General features: G+C 48.8%; 1 protein-coding gene across 4 annotated transcripts in view; it reads left to right on the top strand.

The window, feature by feature from the left end:
• The window catches only part of NDP1 (Tetratricopeptide repeat (TPR)-like superfamily protein), a 102,016-nt gene that overhangs the window by 30,590 nt on the left and 43,601 nt on the right, over nt 1-27,825 (top strand). For 2 of the 4 annotated variants that reach the window (XM_086799474.1, XM_086799477.1), the window contains 2 exons: nt 22,302-22,343; nt 23,944-24,145. In XM_086799474.1, the coding sequence (XP_086655600.1) occupies nt 22,302-22,343; nt 23,944-24,145 (244 nt within the window). Of the gene's footprint in view, nt 1-22,292; nt 22,344-23,943; nt 24,146-27,825 lie in introns of all 4 variants that reach the window. The other 2 variants (XM_086799473.1, XM_086799476.1) reach the window with 1 other exon arrangement.

Raw genomic sequence — 27,825 nt, 5'->3', positions numbered from 1 at the left:
CTCTAAATAGCGGGGTCAATGATGCCTAGGCCCCCTCTACATTGCGGCTGAATGATAACTCTCCAGGCCACCTTGGGTGCCAAGTCGGGGCGGGTGTAGAGCCTACCCAAAAACCACACGACTTGTGCTAGTTGATCTGCGCTCCTGAAGCGCAACAAAAGATCTCGATCGCCTTTGCGAATCTCTGGAGATTCCCCACATCTCCGGATAGGTATGTTGTTGTGTCATCTGCAAACTCCAAGTCGAGAAGCTCGTCCTGAGTACGGAGGGGGAGACACAATCCTTGGAGCCCCGTCTCTTGAGCTGAGAGAAAACTGCTCATGGCCTCGACGACGAATAGGAAAAGGTAAGGTGCCAGTGGACAACCCTGCTGGACCGAGCGAGAAAGGGGGAATCTGTCACCTCGGGCTCCCTGAATGAGAACCTGACCATGAGAGGCTGAGTAAAGGCTTGAGTCCTGCCCATATTTGCTCTATCTTGTTGTAGATCTCAGGGTCTTGTATGAGGCTGTCCAGAATCATAGTGCTCGCATGCCTGTCCTGCCCTCTAAGGATAGAATAACTAGAGCATGATAAGAGAAAGTGGTGCCCGCCAAGATGCCAATCATGCCCCTGTGACTGCAAGCCCACTCACCCACATAGAATCTATCAAGTCGAGAGAGGTTGGGGCTGGTGCTCCTATCATACCATGAGAAGCACAAGCTTTTGATCGTACCGTGAGAAGCACAAGCTTTTGGGGGTGCACCCAAACTCTGGTAGATGCCAAGGGTCCTGTTCCCTAACTACCAGGATCATCCATGTAGAGTACTCTGCACGTGAGATTGTAGCTGCGCCTCCTCTGAGTCTGTCCTCTGCTGACTCATCATGTTAAAGTCTCCACGCATGCACCAAAAGTCAGCCTGAGGAAGGGCCTAACGGACTGTACTCCAAAAGATGGCTCTACCTATGGCATTTGGGGCATAAACATTGAGGAAGCCCATGCAGTCCTCTCCAATCCTAACGGTAACCCACTGCGCTCGCCCAGAGACTATGGCACTTGAGCCTGTCAACTACTAGCAAGAGCTATTTGCTAACAGAAATACACACTCCTCCCTATGTCCTCGAGGGGCCGAAAGAGGGAGACCAGAAGTGTGGCTCTTGCCTGGTAAAACTTCCAACAACCATGGGTACGCTCCTCGGAAAGATGGTGCTCCTGGAGGAAAAGAATGTTGATGGGTCCCCCAACTGTAACTCTATGAAGCTCTCCTTTGAGGATGCCTTGCCTCTGAAAGCACTAAGGCCCCCCTAAACCTTGAACGTTCCTATTTTGAGAATTGATGATATCTTGGGTAAATTGGATGGTTCATTATGCTTTTGTCGCATTGATTTCAAGAGTCGCTACCATCAAGTGAGAGGATGTACACAAGACAACCTTTCGCAAATCTTTTGGTCTCTACGAGAATGATGGACTAAATTTTCAGAAATCATAGAGCATTTACAGGTGTCTTTTTCGATGACATTTTGGTGTTTTCAAAGAATGAGGAAGAGCATAAAACACACTTGAAAGTGGTCTTTGATGATCTGAGAAAACATAAGATCATGATTAATGGCAAAAAAAGTAAATTCTTCTTCTCGAAGATTCACTATCTTGGACATATAGTATCTAAATATGGTGTGCGAATGGATCTTGAAAATATCCAAGCCATTAAGGACTGGCCAAAACTCAAATCCATACATGAAGTTCGCAGTTTCCTTGGTTTATGCTCATATTACAAGAGGTTCATATTTCATTTTTCAATGATTGTCTTGCCATTGTATTAATTTTTCAAGAAACGGGCCGTGTTTAAATGGTCAAAAAACCCGAAATTGATGCTTTCCTTAAGCTCAAGAATGCCATCACATCGGGACCAGTTTTAGTGAATTCTCGATTTACAAAAGCCATTCAGTGTTGAACGTGATACATGTGGCAATTGCATAGGAGTTGTCCTAAATCAAGGACATGTCGTTGCATATGAGAGCAAAAACTTGCATGATGCCGAGCTTTCTCTTGGCATCTATGAGAGAGATATATTGGCTATAATTTATGCACTTACAGTTTAGAAACACTACTTATTGAGAGTTGAATTTATAGTTAAAACAGATCACCAAAGCTTGCGGTATTTTTTGCTAGCCAAGCTTTCGAAGAAGCATATGAGGATAGTCAAGTTTCATTTTATTTTGCACACCCCTCGCAAGAAGAATAAGGTTGCAGATGCTTTATGAAGAAAGCCACATATGGTTGCAATTCCAGTTACCTCACATCAAGACTTATATCTGGGATGCGAGACATGAGACATGAGACATGTAAATGGATGGATGAGGTATACTTCCAAGAGTATCCGGAGCTCCTAGAAGCATACTTGGAGGCTTTTCAGTTGAGGTCAACTACTTAGAAGCCGGGGCTGTGGACATGACACCTCATGGAAGGAGACTTACGCTTATGCCGAGGGTCATGTGGACTCGCACCTTATTGTAGGGGATTGATGTCTACACCAAGGGCCAGTATGCTAGATATGAGAGGCTAGGGATTTTGGTCCGCATCCATATCTAGATTGCGGTATTCCGGTTGGCTTGGGATGTAATGTCTATGCCTGGAATGATTGACTGCTACAAGCTAAATAAAAGGGAAATTATCCAACACATTCTTATGCATGGCATGCTTGCATGCCTCCAGCTATTTTCGCCTGCAAGATTTGTGTCTAGTTATAGGCAAGGGGTGCCCTCTTGTAAATCGTGCACGTGAATTTGTATTATGACCTCACTTGTAAGTGTCACTCTAAACTCTTTATCTAAGCTTGCTAGAGTTATAGCTCACTTTGTTGTTTTGCACGTCCACACTTGATTAAAGTACGGCCGTACAACTCATAAGTGAGTTTAGGCACACACACGTCATTGAAGCATAGGTGGACATGTTACAAATAAATTTGGGCAATTATTGAATGGCAGCTGGCCAGGATCTTATAAATTAGGCACTCTATTAATTCAAAGAGTGTGGACGGTTAAATGGCCACTCCACTTATGGGAGAGGTGTGGCCGTTGTTGAGATGGCCCAACGGCCACCTTCTCCCACTATGGAAAGGCTTATCCTCTCTCACTCACTCCTTGGGTAAAGAGGCGTCTTTTTCATCACGAGGAAGTAGAAGAAGACAATTTTCAGCATAACCAGTCCATACACATAGTTTTTGGCATGCTTTCTTGCTTCTTCAACCCTTGGATTAACTAGAAAATGCGAGTTGCACCGCTGTCCAGCCTTTCCATGTCCTTTTCAGCTGCTATCTCTTGGATATGTACCTGCTAAGCCGACAATTTGACCAAAAGGTGATTTCTACTTACAAATTTCAGCAAATTCATTGGTAAGAACTTTTCCAAGTGTTCTTTAAACCTACTCTGCAATACGTCACATCCATTGAGATGCGCAATAAGAAAGTTCTCGTGGTTGAGGTAGTCTTGGACGTGAATTCGTAGCTTTCCAATGAGAGGATTGGCCTTCACATCTTTCTCAACAAAGGCTGAACATGCATGTATTTTGGATCCCATGTCTCCCACTTCAATCCCCAATGCGGTAGCCATTTGAGTGGAGATGAAGTTGTCAGTAGAGCAGTCATCAAACATGAATAAGGTGGGCTGATCTTAAGTTGCCTGCATGCTTTGCATACTACTCTATCCTTGCTTGCATGACCAGCATTACCCTGCACATTGGACACCATGCTTACATGCACTTTAGGCTCATTTGCTTTTTGTTTGTACATTGGTGTGACATGTGGTCTTTATTACCACATTAAAGCATTTGCACTCTCGCATGTATTGTGCCCTTTGTTGCTCAGACAACCCAAATGTGCTCCTCTTGTTCCATGGCTTCTTCTCATTGGCATTTTCAGCTTTTGGAGCATTCCTTGCATCCTTTTTTCGGTGGTTGTCTACCTTTTTGCATGTTAAAACCAGCTTTGTCCTTTTCTTGTCCCATGCTTAGGTCAAGCTTTGATAACATCCATTTGACATTGAGTTGCTCGGATGCCAAAGCTGAATTTATGACCTGTTGCAAAGTTTGATTGGTGTAGATTTCAAGCGCATCTTGAAACATGGGTTGAAGCCCCGATTTAAACTCTCTTCATTTGCTCTTCATCAATCTGCATAAAGGTAATCACTTCCAATAGTACCTTCCAAAACTTTGATACATAAGAAGCGATTGATTCCCCCTCTTTTTGACCAACTAATCCCACTTTTTGCGTATGTTCTTCGCAAAATTGGGAGGCAGGAACTCAGCATAAAACTTGCTTTTGAATTCAACCCATGTGTAGCAATGGTGTTGATCCGGAAAGCTTCTCAACCAACCACCAATGTGCAACAATCCCTTTCAAATACATGCCAACATGTCCAAGCTTTGATCCCTCAATGAAACTCTCTCTCGTTAAAGGCAATCTCAAACTAGGAGATGAAACATAAAGCTTTGGTAGAGTCATACTTGCCATGGTAGTTCTCAAGTCTTATAGATTTGTCTTCTACCTTGAACTCTTTGGTTCTCTTGCTGTGATGTACCTCCTCACAAATGTTGGCTCTCCTCTTGCCTTCATTTGCATGAGGGACAACGCTCCAAATCCTTCCTTCTAATGAGTTGGTTCCCTTCGATGAGTACCTAGAAGTGAAGAGGTAGGCCTGTGAGATGGAGTTGCAATAGTAGTAGAGGCATGGCAAGAGGTTACTCACACCTCTTTTGTTATGTACTTGGACACTAATCTACAAATTAGGGACCTAATCTAGCAAGATTAGGGACCATATACTTGGCTAGCGTTCTTGGATTTATAAAACAAGCTTAATGGCTGTCTATAGCAAGTTAGCTATTTATGGCATAGTTATCACTATATAAGTGAGAGCTCCACAGTTAGACACGGGCGTATGGGAGTGTGCAGGAAGCCCTGGCCTTGGCTTGGGGGAGATCAGTTGCTAGTCGTGGATTGGGAGGTGAGCTAGCCTACTACCTCATGGTTTGGTTTAGGAAAAACCTTGTTTTCATCTGTGTTTCCTAACACAGAGGATCAAAAAGGTATGCGGGTCTAGGCATCGTAGATGTCAGAAATTCTAGGTATTTCTCTCATCATTTCTCATTCTTTCAAAAATGAGTCGCTCCGTTGAAGTTGTACAAGGATTTGTTGGCGTCAAGGTTGCGTGTTTGTTGCGTATATGAGATATAGCAGAGAAGCGCTCTTTTGTATGTGTTTGCGTTTGGAGTGCGTATTTGAAGAGGCAAGAGAAAGGGGAGTTGGCTGAGGCAAAGGGGCTGGGCAGGCGCCAAGCCAACGATTTTTGTTAACAATACTCACAGGTGTTAGGTGTTGGACTCACACACTCACACACACAAACCTGCACATTAGGGTTAGGTGCAGGGTAGAGAAGCTCACACAGAGAAATGAGAGAGAGAGAGAGAGAGAGAGCCAAAAGTGTGGTATCCACAAAATGCAAGTCAACCCTTGCATGTGTGCCACATCCATATAATATAGAAGTACAAAGTATTATATGTTAGAGTGTCCTTTCACACTTGATGTCCAAGGGGAAAAACCACATGGGAAAAAGTGCCCTTGGTTAAGCCCTGTTCACACATAGCACTACCATAAGTGAGCATATGCCTACAAATCCCCCCTGTAGTGGAAGTGTGAACCTGTACAAGGTAGCAGATCACTCTCTGTATGAGAGTAAGCCCAAAGCTTTGCGGAAAGCTTCAAACTTTTCTCGAGGTAAAGCCTTTGTGAATAGATTTGCAACATTATCCTGTGTAGGGCAATAAGATAAACTGATCTCCCCTGCATGTAGCCTCTCTCTGACATAGTGATAATGAATCTCTATGTGCTTGGTACGTGCATGAAATACTGGATTTCGTGCCACGGCCATAGCACTCTGGCTATCAGTGAGAATGGTGGTGGGTGTCTGCGGACACTCACGAAGATCAGCCAATAGTCTCCTCAACCATACACAATCTACTATAGCTGTAAAGACTGCCCTGTACTCAGCCTCACAAGTAGATGTAGCAACAGTGGGTTGCTTTTTACTCAACCAAGATATGCATGAACTGCCAAGAAAAAAACAATTCCCACTGGTGGATTGCCTGGTATCATAATCACCATCCCAATCTAAATCACTGTATGCATAAAGCTGCAAGCTGCCCCCCCGGGATAGAACAAACCAAGATCCAGGGTACCCTTAAGATATCGAAAAATGCGTTTGACTGCTTACCAATGCTTTGTGCCTGGGCTGTGCATGAATTTGCTCAACAAAGACACTCCAAAAGATATGTTTGGCCTCGTGTTACACAAGTAAATGAGGCATCCCACTGCCTGGCTGTAAATGCCGGCCTCAAAAGGCTCTCCAATATCATGCATAGTAAGCCGTACACCTGGTTCTACCGGAGTAGAAATGGGCTTACATTCATCCATGTGAAACCTTTTTAGCAAACTTTTTATGTACTTAGTTTGCTGCATAACAATGCCATCATCTGTATGCATAAACTGTATGCCGAGATAGTAGTGTAAAGGCCCCAAATCTGACATATCAAATTCAGCTTTCAAATCAGCTTTGAAATCTGAAATTTGTGCTTTGCTTGTACCTGTAATGAGCATGTCATCTACATACAAGATGACTATGAGAATATCGGCATCGGTTTTCTTCACATACAATGTGCTTTCAGCTGGACTATTCTCATAACCTTGGCTGGTTAGATGAGCATGTATCTTATCATACCAAGCTCTTGGAGCTTGCTTTAACCCATACAATGCTTTGTGCAACCTGCATACTTTATGTTCCTCACCAGGAACTACAAAACCAATGGGCTGATTTACATATACTTCCTCCTGTAAATCCCCATTTAAGAATGCAGTTTTGATATCCAATTGATGCACTTTCCATCTTTATGGGCAGCCAATGCAATCACAGATCTTATTGTGGTCATTCTCGAAGTAGGAGCAAAAGTCTCTTCATAATCTATTCCCTTTTTCTGGGAGTAGCCTTTAGCCACAAGTCTTGCTTTGTACCTGTCAATAGTACCATCAGACTTTCTTTTGACTTTGTACACCCACTTTGTTCCAATTACATGCTTGCCTTTAGGCAATTCCACAAGATCCCATGTATTGTTCTTCATGATAGAAGAAATTTCAGCTTGCATAGCTTGCAACCAATGCTCATTCTCATGTGCCTCTTCATAAGAAGAAGGCTCTTCTGAATCAAAGAGACCACCCATTGCGAATGCAGACTCCCCACGATGTACATTCAAAGCATGGCTGGAACTAGCCCTTGTTCTACCTGTGAGTGCAGCTGCAAGTTTGCTTTCTTGCAAAGTTTTCAGCAACCATCTTGGCACTGACTTGGCTGTGTCTATGGCTGTTTGCTCTTCCCTGACAAGATCTTCCACTTCTTCCATAGAAGGGGGCTGAATGGCTAGCTGGTCCACATGTTCTACATGTGGATTTTCTTGTGTAGGGGCTGGCTGATCTGAATCCCCCCTAATTGCAATGGGTAAAAGTCCATCAAACTTGTCCTGTAAGCCTGTATCATTGCTTTTATACAAGCTGTACATGGGCTGTTCTGAATTTTCAGCAAATACCACATCTCTACTGACAAAAATCCTTCGTGTAGTTGGATTATAAAGACGGTATCCTTTGCTCTCATTGCTGTAGCCCACAAAAATGCATTTAATTGCTTTGTCATCTAGCTTTGTTTGGAGTTGTTCTGGCACATGTGCATATGCCAAACACCCAAATGTACGCACATAATCCACTGATGGCTTTCGGCTATACCAAGCCTCAAATGGTGTTATGGTTTTCAAAGCTTTTGTTGGACACCTGTTCAACACATGAGCTGCATACATTATAGCTTCCATCCAAAATTTGTGAGGCAACTTTTGTGCTTTCACCATGCATCTTGCCATCTCCATGAGAGATCTATTTTTCCTTTCAGCTACACCATTCTGCTGCGGTGTATAAGGCACAGTACATTGGTGTTTGATGCCCTTTTGAAGCATATAATTCTTGAATGCATTTGACATGTATTCTCCACCTCTATCTGAGCGGAGTGTTTGGACTTTACATGCACACATATTTTCAGCCATTGCTACAAAGTGTCAAAAGCATGTAAACACATCTGCTTTCGCTTTCCCCCCCCCCGAGAAAAGATCCTTTCATTAGTTAAATAAAAACGCCCGTAGGGCTACAAAAGATCTCTCCTGCTCATAAGAGAAACAGAGCAGTGAATACAGTAAGGCAGCCCGGGAGACTCTCCCTAGGTGCTGCAAAATACAAGCATCAGTACAGAGGATTGAGGGCTAAATCATACAATAGGGGGGGGGGTGGGGGGGGGGGGAAGCCAAACAAGTGGCTTGTAATGCCAACGGGGGGATCCCGTGTGTAAGGTGTAGAAGGGGCCTCTGCGCCAGGTGGTGTGAAAAGCCTGGCGCCGCAAGATCGCCTCATCCAAGTCGCCCCGGATGCGGTCATACTATCCTCGCAGGGTGTGGATCAACTCCTGCCAAATCCCCCGTACAGTCTCTGCTGGTGGCTCCAGTCTCCCCTCAAAGGCCGTGAAACACCGGGCCCTCCAGGTGAACCAGATGGTGAGGCTGTTGAGGAGCTCCCATTGTAAATCCCTCTCCTGTGTCCAGCTGGCGGACGAGAAATCCGGTGTCGGAACCAGGCGAGGCTGGCCCCTAATGAATCTGATGGCCTGACTGTCCTGCTCCATCTCATAGCCCATAGCTGGCCCTGACGAAGTCGACCAAGCAGCGGCACCCCACGTAAGAGGGGGGCCAGAATACGCAGCATCCGCAGCCAAATCTGTTGCGCCTGAGGGCAATCCCAAAGGCAATGTCTCTGTGTCTCCATAGGGTGGCCGCATCGGACGCAGGCCGCCGGAAGACCGCTGTAAACAAGCCAGGTGCCAACTGCTGAGCCCCTGTGGGCGACCAGCCCCATTGGAAAGTCGAGATCCTGTGGGCCTGTCGACTAGCCCAGAGCCGAGCCCAAAAATCCTCCAGGAACTCCTGTGAGAGTCCCTGTAGCCGCCAATGCCCCGCTGCAGCTGGAGAGACCATCCTCCTCGCCGTCAAAATATGCCGCCCCAGCCGAATAGTATACTGGAAAAAGGTGATCTCTGTGGCCTCAAAGGATGCATAAGGATCATGCCACTCGTACTCCCCAGGGTCCCACTGTAGCCGGGCCAAGGGGTGCGCTGCATATGCCCATATGCGCCAATCCGGGAGCACATCAGCAGGGTCGGGGTCAATATGCCACTTCCGAGAAGCAGCGGCCACAACCCGTATCCTTTGAAAGGTGCACTCTGCAACCAAAGGCGACTCCATCTCCACTCTCTGAAGTCTGTCCTCATCCTGAATCTCATAGTAGAGGCATCTGCCATCCTCAATGCAAGCTCTGACAGCAATCAGGATCTCCAACTGTGTAAAGGCTCCCATCCACCATGGGGTCACTGGCTCGAAAGGCGTGAACCACTCCTCTGTGAGTGCCTCCTGAATATCATCCCTCATAATCAACCCCCCTCTGAAGTGACTCAGCCTCTCCACCTGGATCTCCTCTGGGAGACTGCAGAAGGCCTGCCAGTCTCCAAAACTACGTGCTGGGCCTGCCCCTAAAGGTCCCCAGGCTAAACGAGGCCGAGAACCCAGCATATGACCCTGCTCTATGCGAACCGCTGGGCTTCAGATGAGCGGCTGTCTGGCCCGCTCCTCAACACTAGAAGGAGGTCGCTGAGAGAGCCCCGGTCTCAGCAGCTCCCAAGCTCTCAGGATGCTCAAAGCAAATCTGTCCTCCCATCCTCTACTGAGGCCTGTCCTCCTCATCTCTATGAAGATCCAGCAAATCTCTGGTGCCCAAGTACCCCCTGCTGGGGGAGCCCGAGCCTGCAGCCGCTGCAAGAGAAGCTCTTTCCAAGGCTCAGCGCCTGGAAGCAGCCCCCGAACAATAAGCTTCCCCAATAAGGCTCTACTCTGATCGACTGGATCTATAATGCCCAAGCCTCCCTGAGCCAGCGGAAGTGTAATAACTGCCCATGCAACCTTTGCCCGGGCTGACTGACCGTCCCACCCAGACCAAAGAAAGTTCCTGATCAGCCTCTGTACCTGACTGATGCAAGAGCTCGAGAAGATCCAGCAAGACGTAATGTACCACATGGTCGCTAACAGCACCTGATTTGCCACCACCACCCTCCCAGCCAAGTATAGTCGAGCTGTACTCCAATACAAAAGCTTCTTCCGAATGCTCAGAAGAAGCGGGGCAATCTGCTGCTCAGGTGACAAATCTAGTCCAATCTGGCATCCCAAATACGCACTGCTGTGCCAGGAGGAATCCATCTAAAACCGGGGTCCGGGCTCCATGCCGGAGTGGGAGCACTACTGATCCAAAAGGCCACTGTCTTGTGCCAATTGATCAATGCTCCCGAAGCTGCACTAAAAACCTGGAGCGACTGCTGTGCCCGAAGAAGATTGGCCTCTGGGCCATGCAAAAATAAGCCCGTGTCGTCTGCAAACTCAGCATCGAGCAGGTCCTCCCCCCGGACTGGGAGCTAGAGTCCTCTCAAACCAACCTCCTCTGCCGTCAAATACATGCTCATAGCCTCCGCAAAGAAGAGAAGAAAAGGGGCGAGGGGACACCCCTGACGGACTGATCTGGTCAACTCAAAACTCGGCCCCCGTCCTCCTGCAATCAAAACCTGGCTACGAGCCGTGGAATACAGAGCCGCCACCCCTCTGATCCATCTTGGCTCAAAGCCCAGGCGAAGCATAGTGCCCTCTAAGAAACCCCAATCAACTCTATCGTATGCCTTCTCAAAATCGAGAAGCATCACGACCAAGTCCTCGCCAAGAAATCTAGCTCGGGCCGTCGCCTCCCAGAAAGTAAAGATGTTGTCAAGGATACTGCGCTCCTTGACGAATCCTGTCTGGGTAGCATGAATCAACTCCCCCAGGAAGGGCTGGATCCTCAAACTCAAGGCCTTTGCTAAGACCTTGTAGACAGTATTGAGGATCGTAATAGGCCTCCAATGCCGAATATCATCTGATACTCCCTCCCCCTTGGGGATAAGAAAGATCAAGCCCTCTGAAAAGCTCTGTGGCATCACCCGTGTCCAGAACATACTGAAAGCCCCTGCGGAGGCCTGGCCCCAAAAGGTCCCAATAGCGCATAAAAAAGGCCGGCGTCAGTCCGTCCTCCCCTGGGCAACTATGTCGCAGCAGGACCCTCAAGGCCTCGGCAAGCTCAATCTCTGAAAGAGGCGCACCAAGAACTGTACGCATACGATCTGTGACCCTCCTCTGCACATGGGCCCACACAGTCTGTCTGCAAGCATCTTGATCCTCAGTGGTTGGCTCCGCTGAAAGCGGGTCTCTATAGAATGCAGTGGCAATGGCTCTGATCTCCTCGGGCTCAGTAGCTACCGATCCATCCGGTCTACCAAGCTGACGGACTCCTGCTCGAGCATGGCGGGGTCCAGTGATCTCAAAAAACTCCCCAGTTACTCTATCACCAAGCTGCGTCCACTGAGAGGCCTGGCGACGATAGTAAAACTCATGTCTCTGCTCCTCTGCCTCTCTAATCTCCTGGCGTGCCTGGCTCAGCTGTGACGCCACCCACTCACATGTAGGTTTGCTGCTCCTGAAGGCGCTGTAGCGAAGCAAGGCTGCGTCTCAGCCGATGCTCCCGCTCGCGAATCTCTCCCAGCCGTGTCAAAGCTGCAGCGTGCAGAAAAGAGCTAAGCTCGATGAGTCCTTGGGCACACTGGCCTGCTGCATCCTGGTCAGAGCACTGACTATCATGCCAGATCCTCTCAATGTCCTCAGCGAGACTGGGATCTGCAAGTACCCTCTCTGGGATCCTCAACTGCAAGCTGGGCTCCCGTGTCCTCTCCTCCAATGTCAAAATAACTGGCGCATGATCTGAAAATGAGGTGCCAGCGAGAATGCCGACGGAGCCCCCTCGCTCCCCTAACCAGTCGCCCACATAAAAGCGATCAATCCGTGATAGATTAGTCCCTCCCTACCGGCGATCCGACTGAGAGAAACTAAGACTGTCCTGAGAGCGGGAGAAGGCCCCATGCTGCCATGCATCAGTGATCCTCAGTGACATGCAAAACCGGTCCCAAGCTGCAAGCTCCGTGCCGTGCACTGTAACATGACTGCCTCCCACCCTATCGGCCGGGTCCTCAAGCATGTTGAAGTCTCCCCCGACACACCAATGTGCGGCCTCTGGCAATGCATCCGTAACCTGGGTCGAGAACTCTGCTCTGGCACTAGCATGATTGGGCGCATAGACGTTGAGCACGCCCAATAGCTCATCATGCATCCTCAGAATGACATACTGTGCTCTACCAGGCACAATGATCCCTCGATCCACAATGGCCTGCCGCCATACATCTGCAATGACCATGCATACTCCTCCCTGTCCACCCAAAGGACCAAACCCTGCAGACCAAAAGGTGTCCCATCTACCAGGCATCACCGAACCAGATCCTGCTCTCACCTACGTGGTGCTCCTGCATCATCAAAATATCAATGCTGCCACCAACCAGGCATCTCTGAAGCTCCTGCCTCAAGCAACCACGATAGCGTATAAAATGTGCTCCGCCAAGGCCCTGTACATTCCATGAGATGATCCTCATGGATGACCTGCTGAGGTGGAGGCTGTCTGAGCCGTACGGCGGGCCTTCGCAAGCGGCTTGGATGGAGAGTAGTCCCCATCCGAGCGGCTACGAATCTGCCCACCCGGTGTATTGCAAGAATCACGGATCAGGCGCCAGTGGCTGTGGCCCATGGCGACTGCCTCCCGCTCTGACAGAGCAACCTCATGTATACATACATATCCAGGGTCGCGTGCAAGGTCTGCCACTATGCGAACGACCAAATGACGAATCCCTGAGGCATCCACACTCCCGGGATCCAAGAAAAAATGAGCCAACTCCCAGAGTCGGCCTATCACATTTGTCACCTCCAGATCGCTCACATGATGAGAAAACTCAACTGCCTGAGTCTTCAAAGTGCTAAGAGCGAGCTCTAGAGTCCACTCCCGGTCGCAAGGGCCACATAGAGGGAACGAGAAGGCCACCGCTGAATCAAGTGCCTGCTCCCCGCGGGCCGGAGGTATCACTACATGAACTCGGATGGGTGCTGGCTCATGGGGGCCCTCTGCTCCAAAAAGCCGTGTGAAGGCGTAATCAAAAGCCTCCGAGCGCTGTCAAATGCCGAGGCGACTCAGCCGACTGCGGATAGATGATATCCGTGAAGCCCGAATCGGCATGGTAGGTCTCCTCTATGGTGCTCGAGCGAGGTCGGTGCTCAGCGCCCTCCGGACTGCAGGTGAGCGCCAGGGGACTGCCAGGGCCTCCCGGGAAGGTGAGGCGGGCGAGGAGGGGGGGGCGAGGGGGGTGGAGAGGGAGCTGCTGCCGAAACCGGAGCGGGGATGGGAGGAGGTGAAGGTGGAAGCGAGTCGGTGGGAGGGGACGGGGGTGTGGGGGGTGAAGGAGGGGGTGCTGGCATCTCCTGGTCCTCAGTCGTCGCCGCAGGGGTCTCCTCCTGGAGGGGAGCAGAACTGTTCCTCACGGGAACCGAGTGAGGCTGAGACTGTGGCTGCTGCTGCAGCGGTCTCTGGGCGTGCTGCTGTGGTTGTCTCCCTCGGCGGCGCCCTTGTCCAGGCTGCCACTCCGAGGTCTCTGTGGCCTGAGCAGGTGTCCCGGAGGCAGCCTGCTGAGCCGCATCTGTGGGCGGGCCATCAGGGGCCTGCTGCTGTGGTGAGGGTCGGGGTCTCCTACGAGGGCAGGCCTTGGCTAGATGACCGACCTGCCTGCAAATGAAGCACTGGTTCGGGAGCCCCGAGAACTCCACTCTTTGATCAATCCATCCCCCCCCTATCCTAGGTAGCTGAATGACCTTAGGAAGGGAGGAGATGTCAGACACCAACACTCTGACCAAAGGTAGCCCAGCTGCTCTGGCCACCACTGAAGCTGCTGTGGGGCCAGTCTCTAGTACCGAGCCCACCAATGCTCCTAGCCTAGAGAGGAGCGGAAGATACTCCTGGCGGAGTCCAAGGAAGCAAACTGTAACATGGAAAAGGCGCTCTCCCTGCTCAGCGGCGGCTGCTGGGTCAAAGCCATGCTGCCAAGGTCTGAAAAAAGCCCGAGCACCCCTGATGTCTAGGGGACTCATGGCAAGGACCTTGGCCACGCTCTGGGCGGTCTCGAACTCGATCTGGTAATGTCCACGGCCCAGAAGCTGTACGTCCAGGATCTTGCCCACATCTGCAAGAAGGCGGGCCTGGAGAAGATCCCGGATCTCCCCTCTGTTGGGGCGAGTGCCGACTATACGGCAGATGGTGGAATGTGCCTGAAGGCGTTCCACCTCTGCGGCGAGGCTCGCTTCCTCTTCCGGCGAAAGAGAAAGCCTGATGGGGGTGTCCTCAGGGGCGGGCGAGGGGGCTGCGAATGAGTCCCTCTGAGGCGGGGCGGGAGGAACCTCCATCAGAGTTTGAAGCTGTGTCGAAGGCGGAGCGGAGACGGAGAACCTGCACGAACCGAGCTGCACACGAGGGTGGGGGAAGGCGAAAAGAAAAAAGGGAAAAATAAAAAAAATAAAAAAATAAAAAAAATCCCTGGGGGCGGAGAAAAACAGAGAGAAGAGGAAGGGGGGGGGGGGGGGGGGGGGGCCAAAGAGGCGACGACGGATCCCAAGGGGGGGGGGGGGGGGGGGGCGGAAGCAGCATGAAAAGGGCGAGAGAGGGGGAACGAGAGCTGGCGAAGGGGGGGGGGGGCGAGGCGCTGAAGAGGAGGGGGGGTGGGCGCGATGTCGAAGAGCTACGGGAGGGGGGGCGACGGCAAAGAGCAGTGGAGGGGGGGCGCTTCAGCGCAGGCAAGCCAGGCGAAGGGGGGGGCGGCGCAAACCTGAGGGCAGGCGGAGGGGGGAAAACGCGATGGCGGGCAGGGAGAAGGGAGTGCAGACAGAAGCGCGAGCAGAGGGGGGGGAGCGCGGAGCTTCAGCGAGCTCAGTACATCTGCTTTCGCTTTCAAAGGGTAAGCCCAAGCAAACCTGGAGTAGTCATCAATGAATGTGACGAAGTAAAGATGCCCCCCTATGGATGGTGTCCGCATTGGACCACATACATCACTATGTATGAGCTGTAATTTACTTTCAGCTCTAACAGCTCCATCTTTGGGGAATGGTTTTCGTTGCATCTTTCCCAAAATACACCCCTCACATACATGTCTTGGTGGAGACTCAAGAGGCGGCATATTATCAACCATATGATGCTTCTGCAAAAGCATCAAACTCTGAAAATTTACATGCCCAAAACGAGCATGCCATAGCTTTGCATCATGCATAGCAGGAGTGTGGGCAGCCACTGTATTTGCATCATAAGTGCGCTTGTCATAGCTGTCCAGCTTATACAAGCCTTTGTATCGTGTTCCAGAAGTGACTATTTCATAACCCTTTGATGGGTCTTTTACCAAACACTTCCCGTCTTCAAATTCAACCTTTAAACCTTGGTCGTTTATGGCTGAGACGGAGAGCAGATTTTTCTTTATCCCTGGAACATACAATACATTTTTCATACCATTGGCTGCAATAAGTATGACATTACCAATTCCCTTTACTGGATATGTGGTATGATCTGCACATGATACAGTGCGGCCATTTGAAGCATAAACCAAGTGCTGAAATACATCTTTGCATGAAGTGATGTGGCTCGAAGCACCACTATCAAAATACCATGATGCATTTGCATCCCCTTTGTCAGACTTTTCACCACTAGAAGAGGGCTGTCCATGACCAGCCTTGCTAGACTGTTGTCCCCCATGCCTAAAGCTCTTTGCTTTACCCTTATCCTTGGCTGTAAATGCCTTTTCTCCACCACGGTTGCTCGATATGTTTGCTCTTGTTTGCTCTTCCTACAAGAGTAAACACACGAGCTCTTCAAAAGTGACGGGATCACCACCTCCTCTCATTGAGAGGTTGGAGAGAGGTGTGAAAGCCCAAGTAGGAAGGCGGTAAAGAATGAAGAGTGTTGGTGACCATCTGTCTGTCTGGGATAACCTCATCAATGTTGAGCAATTGTTCCTGCAAATCTTTCACTTTGGTGAGATGATCTGCCATAGAGTCACCCTCATCCATAGAAAGAAGATCCAATTGCCTCTTCAAGTAGGCAACTCTTGCCTCGTTGCGTACCTAATACATTGCTTCCAATGTGTCCCATGCAAGCTTCGATGTCTTGCATGAACGAATGTGCGGAATAATAGTCCTTTTCACTGAAAGGGCTATCAATGACATGGCCTGTGCATCTCTAGAGTCCCATCTCTTCTGCTATTGTGTGGGAGCAGGATCTACATCAGGAGCTCTTTGAGCACCTCCCCTTTGAGGCGTGGCTGGCTGTATGGTAAGTGGGCGTGTGTCATCACCACACACGATGCCCCAAAGCCCTTTGGCTACCAGCAAATTACGGATCATGAAACTCCAGAGGAGTAGTTAGATCCATCCAGCTTGTCCTCCTGGGTGAGCACACCAAATACATCTGTAGCATTCTGTGCCATGTCAACAAAATATATCTGCAAGCAAACCAAGCACCAATGTGCACTGCCAGGCAACCAAATGTCCTGTGCAAATGTATGCTTGCAAACCAAAGCAAGTGTAAACCTGCACCAAATTGTCCAATTACACACAATGTGTATACATACGCGACAAATCGCAGCTGTAATGCCCAATTACATGCTCCAATCAGAAAATCCCCAATTTGCATGCACTCCAATCGCTTCAATGTGCATCTAATTGGCCAATTTTCACAAAAGCCCCAAATTTCTGCAAGTGAAAGAGGTTCAATTTGCCAATTTTGACCTCAATTTTGAAAACCCCCAAACTGCAGGCAAAGCAAAATGCCCAATTTTATCAATTTGTCCTGAAATTGAGAAATCCCCCAAATGGCACCTGCAATTTTCCTGTGAATTTGACTTGCACAGAGGTGTCTGCTAGATCTGCATATGACCTGCACTGGAATGGCTGCAAAATCTTGTATTTGTGTTTGACCAAAAATTTGAACAGAGAAATACCTTCAGGCAAGGGCAGCAAGCTTGGAGCAGACAGTCGAATAGAGGGAGCCAGCAGGCTAGCCAAGTCGTTGCAGGTGGAGGCGTTGGAGGGAGTCGTTGCAGGGGGGCGGTTGGCTGTGGGCAGCTGACGGGGAGCTGGGACTGAAGCTCACGGAGCTGATGGCACAGGCGTAGGCGGCAGCCGTAGGCTAGCTGCACCGGGGCCAGGCGACAGCGAAAAACAGAAAAGGCGGCAGCCGGCGAGTAGGTGTCGGGCGAGTCGTCAGTCGGGCGCTCAGAGCAAGGCGAGCACGGCTCACACTTTTGGCTCTTGAGTGCAGGGTCGACAGTCGGACAGGCGGAGTCGGGCGCTCAGAACAAGGCAAGTACGGAGGGAGCGCTGGGCGCGAATAGAGGCGAAGGGCGAGCGCGCAGGTGCCTGGAGTTGACGGTGGAGGACGGACGGCGGCCGGAGCAGAAACGGCGACGGCGGGTCGAGACAGAGCAGAGTCGGCCGGAACGGAGGGGTGTCGACGGAAATGGTCGGCCGGAACGGAACGGCAAGCCGAGACTACGGTGGCCGGCGGTTGTTGTGACGGAGTGGAGGAGCGCCTGGGCGGCGACGGAAGCGGGCGCCGGCTGGAGGTGGAAGAACTGCCCGCGAGCTGGGCGGTGGTGGTGGGCTCCCCACTAGTGCCGCCCGATACTGGTGGCTGGACGGAGGAGCGCCGACGGAAGCAGGCAATCCGACGACGGAAAAACACAGCGTCGACGGAAAAACGCAGGCGACGGACAGAACGTCTGTTTCTGACGGAATTTCGAAGGATTTCTTCCAGCTGCAGATTTCCAGGGCCAGCTCCCAGCTCCCAACTCTGATACCAAATGTTGGGTGTTGGACTCACACACTCACACACACAAACCTGCACATTAGGGTTAGGTGCAGGGTAGAGAAGCTCACACACAGAAATGAGAGAGAGAGAGAGAGAGAGAGAGAGAGAGAGAGAGGGAGAGAGGGAGAGAGAGAGCCAAAAGTGTGGTATCCACAAAATGCAAGTCAACCCTTGCATGTGTGCCACATCCATATAATATAGAAGTACAAAATATTATATGTTAGTGTCCTTTCACACTTGTCCAAGGGGAAAAACCACATGGGAAAAAGTGCCCTTGGTTAAGCCCTGTTCACACATAGCACTACCATAAGTGAGCATATGCCTACAACAGGTTTGTTTTTAGAAAAAAAAAATAGCATCTTTTTTTAAAAGTATAGAAAGCATTTCTTTTTTCACTAAAAATATTCGATGTTTTTTTTTTAATAAAGGAGAAAACTCCAACTCAAATAAAAGCACATGAGGTTTTTTTTGGAAATAGAAACACATTAGTTTTTAGCACAAAACCAAAAGCAAGAGAGCCCTTGAACTTAAGGTATAAAAGGGGGACTGGAGGTGGCCTTCTGGTTTGTCGGCTAGGGCAAGCTCTGGTGAGGTGTCCCATGTGGCAACAGATGAAACATTGGCCTGGCCAGTGGGAGGCCCGAGTACTCAACTCTTTGCAGAATCGGGTCCCCTCGCAGACCAGGGAGTGAAATGTTGTGAGGCACCGAGTCTGGGGAGGTGATGTAGATACGAAGGAATGGAATCCTGGCCGTCCTTGCAAGAACTGAGGCAGCGGTTTTGGGGGTGGGGAGGGAGGGATTCCATCACCCTCTCGATAGCACCACCTATCACGTGGAGGAGAGGAAGGTATTCCTTCCTGAAACTTGGAAAGCAAACTGTCACAGGAAAGCCTGATACGCCAGCCAAAGGATCGAATGCCGGGTCAAAGCCATGTTGCCACCTCGCAAAGAAGGCATGGGCCGTATGCAATGCGACGAGGCTCAGCTGCATGACTTTGTCTGAAGCTGCGGGTGAATCGAACTCAACCTGGTAGTAGCCACGCTCGAGAGGATGAATATCTGTGATCTTTCGAGGCGCAGCGAGAAGGCTTGCCTGTAGCAAATCCCAGAGCTGATGCAGCTACCCACAATCTTGCATACCAAGGTGGAGGCCTTTGAGGAGGTAACTATTGAAGCGAGTACAACGGCCTCAGTTGGGGAAGACAGAGCGACTGCCATGGAGTCCTCCCGGGGGTTCAAGACCAAGAGTTACCGAATCTTGCCATAAGGACAAAACATCCCGCAGTAGCACCTATGTTGTGGAGATGGGAAAAAAGGGGGGCCATGTGTGTGTGTGTGTGTGTGTGTGTGTAAAAGATGGAAGGACAAGAGAGCTTGAGAGCTCAAATGGGGGAGGATGGGTGGAGGACTCAATGCAAGAAAGGGGGGGCATGGGGGAGGGGTGACGAGAGGGTAAGCAGCCTAGAGGGGAAGGTGCGGGTTGAAGGGGGAGGGGCGGCGCAGAGGAGGGGGGTGGGTAGTGCAGAGGGAGGGGATGGGGGGGCATGGGGGAGGGGTGACGAGAGGGTAAGCGGCCTAGAGGGGAAGGTGCGGGTTGAAGGGGGAGGGGCGGCGCAGAGGAGGGGGGTGGGTAGTGCAGAGGGAGGGGGTGGGGGGCCAGAGGGAGGGAGGTGAAGGGAGAGGAGACAACGATGGTGAGGGAGAAGGCGGGGCAAAGGAGGCGCTGAGGGGGTTGCCTGCGCAGGTGGGTGAAGGTGGAACAATGGCGGGGCTAAAGCGGAGTAGAAGGGGAGGCGGGGACTGTCACAAGCGGGGCAGCAACGAAGGAAGGGGGTAATGGTTGGCGCAGGCGATGGAGGGATGGCGGGAGGGTGAAGGCCACAGATGCACAAGGTGGGAAGCTCCAGCTTCTCGCCAAGCAACTCCTTTAATGTTGAAAAACGTTAGGAAAAACTGGTGTTCATGTATAGCAAGCTTATCCACGTTAAAATGCAAGTTGACATCTAAGTTTTAGAAGCCCACGACTTTTCCAAGCCCAAAATCCATGACTCAACCATATACAATAAATGAATGTGAAATGTCACCATTTGGTCACCCAAGTGGTCATTCCTGTTTCGTGCCATTGTACTGGAGGCCAGGCAGCTTTCATGCAGCTAGTAGTGAGGCCAGGATGTCAGTGCCATGCTTGGGAAGACCTGTGATCTACCGGTTCCGTGAACGGGAGAATTATCCATTGCATAGTGCATGTGCACGCATAGCTCCATGCTCGCGCGACATATTTTCATGTGAATGCCTGCTATGATGTGTCCTGTTCATGGGCAGGGGAAGCCCGACTGTGGAGTGCGTGTGCCTGTATGTTGACAAGGTTTTGTGGCATGTGAACAGGTGGTAAGTATTAGTTTCTAACCTTTTATAGTTTTGCAAAGGTTTTATAATCGTGTTATGTCAATGTTCAAACTTGTAAGTTGTAGGCTTGCCACTATGCCGTATTTCAAACTACTCTTGAAACTTCACTATTTATGTGTGTTTGTTTTGTTTTGCAAAAATGCTCTTTTATGTAATGTTTATATGCACCCCAAAAAGCATGTCCTAGAGGCCAAAAACAAGGGGATCAAATTTGTTTTTGCTCTCTACAGGTTGAATACTCACCTCTTTGCAAAATTGAACACATATATGTGATCTTCGTCACCTAAGCATCCTATTCATGCTATCAATTCCTAGTTATCCTATTGGTCTGTTGAAACCCTAATTTGGTTGGGACATCATCAGCTGCCCACTGTATGACTGTTTGGATAGCACTAGAGGTGTCTAGGAGTTGGTTTGCCTGTAATGCTGCAAATTCTAGTTTGGAGCTGATGTGGGTGGTCTTTGGTGCCTAAATGTGTATGTGGGCGCTGCTCGTGAAGAACCTAGTACTACTGTTGAAGCACTCCATCTAATTTGACAACTCCGGTGCTGCCTGGTGACCATTGGTGCATGTGTGTGGAGAATGAGCACACTAGCTAGCCATGGGATTGAGAGCCAGGTTCAAGTACGAGGGTGCCTGTGTGCGCGTGGTCTTGGGATGACAGTGTTCGCGCTCTCTTTCTCACATATGCCAAGGGTGTGACTGCTGTGACTGCGTGGCTACAACACCTTTCTACGCCAAGCTTACTGTTTGGGTAACATGTCTTCATTTCATTCTATGCATTGAAAGTCTGGCATGAAAGCCCATAGAACTTTGTAAAATAAAATACTCCAATAGTATAATTTTAGTATTGAGGGGGGGTCGACCCGTTTCGGCCCTAGTGGTGGTGTCATTGTGCACACATTTACTCTCAGCATTGTCATTATCTTGTGTTGTTTCCAGTTCACTAAGCCTTGACAGTGCCCAAGAAGCATAGCGAGGCATGCACCTGTCCCCTGAGCAATGTTTTTTGCTCCATCAGTTATGTTGTCAGCTCTTTTGCACGAGTAGTGGATGGGGGCCTTTGCACGGTGTTGCCAGGGTGGCCGTGAAGTTGAGCATTTTTGGCATGTTTCCTAGTATTGAAACTTCTGTGTGTGAATGGCCTCTTAAAGATTAGGGGTAGCCTTTGATATTTTCAGGGTGCTGTGTTTGCAACCTGGTTGAGGAGCTTGCATTGACTGAGTGCTGGGGCTGCTAAGTTGCTTGGGAGCTGCTGTGTGAGAGAGAAACTAATTGCTGATGGTGACCTTTCGTTGGTAGTGTTGTTGACAGCCTGGACTGTAGAGCATGCTCTGCATTGGCAGCCAGTGTGAACCGACTGTGCTGTTGAGGAGCTTGAGTCAGATTGCTGTAGTGGAGTCGGCCACCTATCCCTGGGGCGAATCCAACGTTGGGTAGGTTGAAATGCTAGAGAAGTGGGTTGAGCTCAGCGTTTTGAACTGCAAGACAGCAAGCTATTTGAGCTGGATGTAGACAAGACGAGCTGGCTGAACAACTAGCTGCTACATACCCTAAACCGTGTGTGTGGGGGCGGGGGGGGGGGTGCGTGTGAGAGAGAGAGAGAGAGAGAGAGAGAGAGAGAGAGAGAGAGAAGAAGAAGAAGAAGAAGATATATGAATCTCCTCATGGAGAAAAAACTAACACTAATCCCTAGGTAAATGTAGATATGTATGGATCATCGTCGTCATCCTCATCATGGAGGATCACCATCCTGATCATCGTGGATACGGTGTGTGTGTGTGTGTGTGTGTGTGCGTGCGTGCGTGCGTACGTGCGTGCGTGCGTGCGTGCGTGAGTGAGTGAGTGAGTGAGTGAGTGAGTGAGAGAGAGAGAGAGGGAGGGAGGGAGAGAGGGAGACGGAGTTCAATCTTTGACACTGCAGAATTTGTAGAGGTAGAAGCCTCTCCTTTGTCAGATTTGGAGAATGCATCAGGTATACTCTTCGATCAAAAGGCTTTTCTTTGTTAATGCATATTTGCCACGTCGTGAGTTGATGTGTCCGTTTTGTGCTAGTTAAATATTTTTGTCTATGTTGTACAGGTGCACTTTACACATTATTCAAATTTAGTATGGTAGAGATAGTATATTGTGAGCATTAATGGTGACTATTTCAAATAGATGACCATGTAGAGGAGTAATTGTAATAATAAATCTTGTGTTAAAAATTAATATCACCTATGGGTCATTTTAGCTTGTTAAAAGAATTAAGTATGTGTCATACCCATTATGTATGGCTCTTTCATACGCATGCATGCACGTTGATTGCCTAATCACAACCCAAATGCCATATTCAGCTTAGTTTCTGTCTGCCCTTATGTTTCTCATCACCCACTTTAAATATCACCATAGTGTGCTTATTTGCTAAACTATTACACATTGTAGTAAAAATCATCCGAGAATAATTTCTATAAAAACCTACTGGTTAAGGATAATGTTTATGTTCTGAGCAAGGATCTAAGGCTATTGAAGTTTTTAAGGTTTGCAAAAAAAAAAGCTTATTTTTAATTTGGCTATTATGAACATATTCTGCCATACCCCATTAAACATTATATATTATTATTTACAAAACTGTTGCCACTTAATTAAGGATACTTTCAAAACGGTTGGATCTAACCTTATAAAATCCAACAACTTGGATTGAGTTTGCAATCTCACCTATCTTGTTTACACACACACACACACACACACACATGCGCGCACACCACACGCGTGCCCCACTTTCCCGCATGTGCATGCATCCTCACTTTGGAATAAGAATAGACATCTGTTGTGGGAACTGATCTTTCTTAGGCCCTTGACTTCCAGGGAGAGTTTTGTTTGGAAGTGGTCATTTTCTCCCTGGATTTATTCCATTTTGCAAGCTTTTGGTATACCGTATACTAGCTCCTACTTAATAAGAGCTAGGAAGCTTTGGAACTCTTGAGTTGGATGCTTTGTCGTGATATAATGCAATCACTTTGGAAGATGGTATGCATGTTGATGCAGTAATTGATGAGAGGGCTGTAAAAAGGAAATTTCATGTATTCCTTCGTGCACAACGCAGGAAGAAGTTAATACACATTGGAGTTGCCCACTCATCCCGATCTCCCTGCAAATCACCCCAATGTGTGCCCAGATTTGGTGAATTTGGCCTGTTTAATGACTAATCTGGCAGAAGAAACCCCAATGTTGCAGGAGAAAACCAAAAATGTAGCAAGAAAGCACGTCTAAGTTGATGTTAAGATGCAAACTTTCTTGAAAAGGGCAAAAGCAGGATTTCTTCATGGAGAAATCCCGCTTCATAGAGAAGCAGCAGCCAAAAATAATAATAATGAATAAATATATGAATATATAAATGCACACAAATTTTGTATACGTATAAATGCTTCTTAAGATAGATGCATCTTTAAGCAGAAAGAAACTCTTCCTCTCTCCTTCACCCACAGTATGTATAACATATCATGCATATAGTAAGTATTGGATGCCTTTTGGACATGTGAGAGATTAGTCAGTACATGTGAGATCTTATATGTTTAATTGATTGCTGTTTTTAGGGGGAGCAGTTTTAGCCTTTGCAGAGTCTTCTCATGCGCAAGGTTTTTTTTCACTTGCAAAGGATATGTACGAAAAGGCCATTAGTCTTTCTAGGAACGAGCTTAAAGAGAATGGCCAAAGATTATCTGCCATTGCTATGGTACCAGAGGCAGTTCAGACCGGTGCCACAGCTGGGTTGGGTCAGCTTCTTGCAGTTATGGGGTGAGTAATTCCTCGCTACTTTGATTATGTGTAATTGTTTGTTTTGCACACGCGTAGTTGCATGCATGCACACACTCACAATTATACATACACATACATACATGCATACATGCATACATACAGAGTATATATATATATATATATATATATATCTATCTATATATATATATATATAGAGAGAGAGAGAGAGAGAGAGAGAGAGAGAGAGAGAGAGAGAGAGAAAGAAAGAAAGAAAGAAAGATTTTATTAACATCTTCCAAAAGACCGAACTCGGCCTATGAGACAAATCGGAGTACCTGTATGGGGTATCCTCTGTCATCCCAACAAAATGAAAAAGTACTGAATAAAAAAGCTGAATCTGGGTGTGCAGGGGATGGAGTTACATCATGGTGGATCTGATACAATGTCTGGATAAAAAAACCCAGAAAATGAAAAATAAAGATGATACTACCGGCACCTAGAAAATGAAACTGGAACTGGAATATAGCGAGGGGGGGGGGGGGGGGGGTACGCTATGGAGGTGAGTGGAGTATAGTGAGGGGATACAATATCATGTGGGACGGAGAGGTACACTATGGAGGTGCCTCCATCTCATAATATGTGCCGCATCGGACACTGGCGGATCTCCTCAATATCCTCTGTGGTCAGCACCCTGACTGGGTGTCCCGCATGCCTCGCGAGAGAGAGAGAGAGAGAAATGAAATGAAATGTTATATTAACGTCTTCAAAAGGCCAAAGTGACCTATGAGACCAAAGTTACAACCATGTGACATCTGATACACTGTCTGGAAAAGAAAAGAAAGAACTGAAGGTAAGTATCTAGCCCCACAATACATCAGTAGGGGGCATCCGGAAGCAGCAACTAGGGAGAGTGGGAAGCTAATGCTACTAGTCAAAATGGGGTACATGAGTACATGGATACATGAATACATGAATATGGGGGAGTACAAAAGTGACAGTGAGTACAACAGTATATGGCTGGAGTGGTAATCATCCTAGGAGCTCTAGCATGGGTCTCTACCGGATGGCCTGGATATCTGCCATAGTGAGATGCCTGGTCGGACGAGCCCGATGCCTCGCAATGATGCTCTGAATCCTCCGGTGTAGGCACCGTCTCCGATGTAAGGATCCGCGAACCCTCGGGCGTCTAGATCTGCCCAACTGGATAGCTCTCTCAACTAGAGTCCCACGGGGTGCCCGTTGCTGGGCTGTCGGCTGTGTGTCCTCCCGAGTAGTCCCTCTAAAGAAGTCAGTAATCTGTCTCTGTGTGGACTCCCTGCCAGTCGGGTGTCTGCTCCTCATAATGGACTCTCTGAGCCTGCGGATCTCCAGGAGATAAAAACCCAAGCATCGTTGATCACAATAGTCCATGACTCTAGCCAGTGGTCCAAATCCCTCTCTGAAAAGGCAATGGTAGCGCCCTCGAATCTCATAATATGCTGTGCAGCGACAGATGTAGTGCTCCTCCGTCTCTGGCTCTATCCAACAAATCTGACATATCCTGTCCCCTGGAGGTATGCCTCTAAATTTGCCTGTCTCTATCTCTAATTGATGTGAAGAGGTGCGGATCTGCCCAATGGCGCACCTCAATCCATGAGACAAATGGATATCCATGTAGCTCGGTCTAAGTATAAAGCCATCCTCAGTGGTGCGGAGAAGATGGTCTCTATAGAAAGCCATCTTCGTCCCTAACTCCTGTGAGGGCTCTAGCCATGTCCTCCTAGTGTCCAACTGAATGAGGTCCTGTCTGATGAGTCTACTAATCTCAGAATGTGTCAGGGTGAGAGAGGGTGCCTCTAGAGAGTACTGGAAGGGTGGAAGTCTGTCTAAGCTGAACCCATGGAGCTCAACCAGGATGCTATCTGCGCATACCAACATGAAGTGTCTCCCTCCATGGTAGCTGATGAGAGGACTCTAAAGCAAGTCGTGCATACCGGTGTTGGGGAAGCTCCCAGGTGCTATGAATGAAGGACACTGATTTGGCAAGAGCCTCAACTACGATCGGTGGTGCTCCCATCTCGGCTCGGATAATCTTAGGGGTACCGAGGCCTTAGCCCGAATCATCCTGGAGATCATGGACACCAGTGGTCTCTCCATCGATCTCCATCAGAAAATCCAAACTCTCCCGAATCTTCTCAATCCTGCTGCGAATCTCAGAATCCTGTATGAGGTTGTCTTGGATTAAGCTGAAGTGTATGTTGTGTCTCCATCGGTGTTCCTGGTGGCAGGGGTCCATGATTGGAGAAAGTAGCCGCAGGGGCTTTGGACACATGCCTCAAAGAGATCAACTGTTTGTTGTAGGAGGCCACGACAGAGTAGACTGACTGGCTTTAGAGAGCAGGAGAGGAGCATCCGTGGGAGCGTTGCCTTCGTAAAGTGGCTGCTGGGTGTATGATGCCCAATCCTCCACATGTCTGCAGTGGCTGAATAATCACTCTCTATGCCATGTTGGCTCAAGCCATCAGCCGTCGTCCCCGGCCAGAAAATTCCAGATCAACCACTACACCTGACCCAAACAAGCTCTAGAGAGCGCCCAACAACAAGAAGCGATGTACCACATGGTGGCCAAGAGAACATGGTTGGCCACGATCACATGGCCAACAAGGGAGAGGCGCTGGCAGTGCTCCAATACAAAATTTTCTTCTAAATGCTCAGACGAAGGGGGGCAAGCTTCTGCTCAACTGAGATGTCAATCCCGTGACACCCAAGGTATCTGATCGGTGTGCCCCCTCAAGATACATAAGGATTAACCTAGATGCCAAGCCGGGGTGGGTGGAAGATCCAATTCAGAAACTACACGACTTCTGCAAGTTTATCTGAGTTCCGGAGGCTAAGGAGGTCTCGATGGTGAGGTAAGATCTCTGTAGGTTTGCCAAGGAGGTGGTAGCTCAAGTGGTGAAGTGTTTGTCTTGGGACCGGGAGGTCTTGGGTTCAAACCCCCATTAGGTGCTCCCTTGACAGCATCGCCTATGGGTGGAAAAAAGTGCCTACGGGTGGTGAAAAAACAGTAACCATGGAAGGATCTTGGGCCCAAGGCCAGTCGGGAAAAAAAAGGAAAAAAATCTCTCTTCTTCCTCTCCCGAGAGGTAGGCAACCATGTCGTCTACAAACTCCGAGTCGATTAACTCTTCCTAGGATCTAGTGGGGAGGTAGACACCTTAGAGTCCTATCTCCTGCACAAAATGTGCAGTGAGTAAGCTACTCATCACCTCCACCACGAACAGGAAGGGAGCTAGGGGGCATCCCTGTCTCACTGATCTCGAGATCAAAAACCTGTCCCCCAAGGCCCTGTGTATGAGGACCTCATTGTGAGCTACCTAGTACTACAGAGCAGAGACGCGTGTCACCATTTGATCACCCAATTGGTCCACCCGTGCTTTCTCATCATGTATGTACATTGGACTAGTGTCCATGGCAATTGTATATGCCGGGGATTGATGCCACTCATGCGATACTATGGACTTGGCTTTCCGTTGGGACTTGTGCCTTTGTGTACATGCCCGGAAATGCCTGGTGGATTGGTGTTCCATTGGGTTTGGTACTTCGCGTATTTGCCTAGAGCACGTCTATTTTGGTATAGTCTCATGAACGGGGATTGTCCATACCAATGATGCATTATATACCATCTTTATGTGCTTACTTGCAATTGAAATTACATGTTGTTTTCATGCTTGCTTGAC

This window comes from Cibotium barometz, chromosome 6, assembly GCF_041138505.1.
Source record: "Cibotium barometz isolate CiBa-2024 chromosome 6, ASM4113850v1, whole genome shotgun sequence".
NCBI classification, from domain to species: Eukaryota; Viridiplantae; Streptophyta; class Polypodiopsida; order Cyatheales; family Cibotiaceae; genus Cibotium; species Cibotium barometz.
Note: the sequence above shows the minus strand (reverse complement) of the source record. Positions and strands in the feature narration are given on the sequence as shown.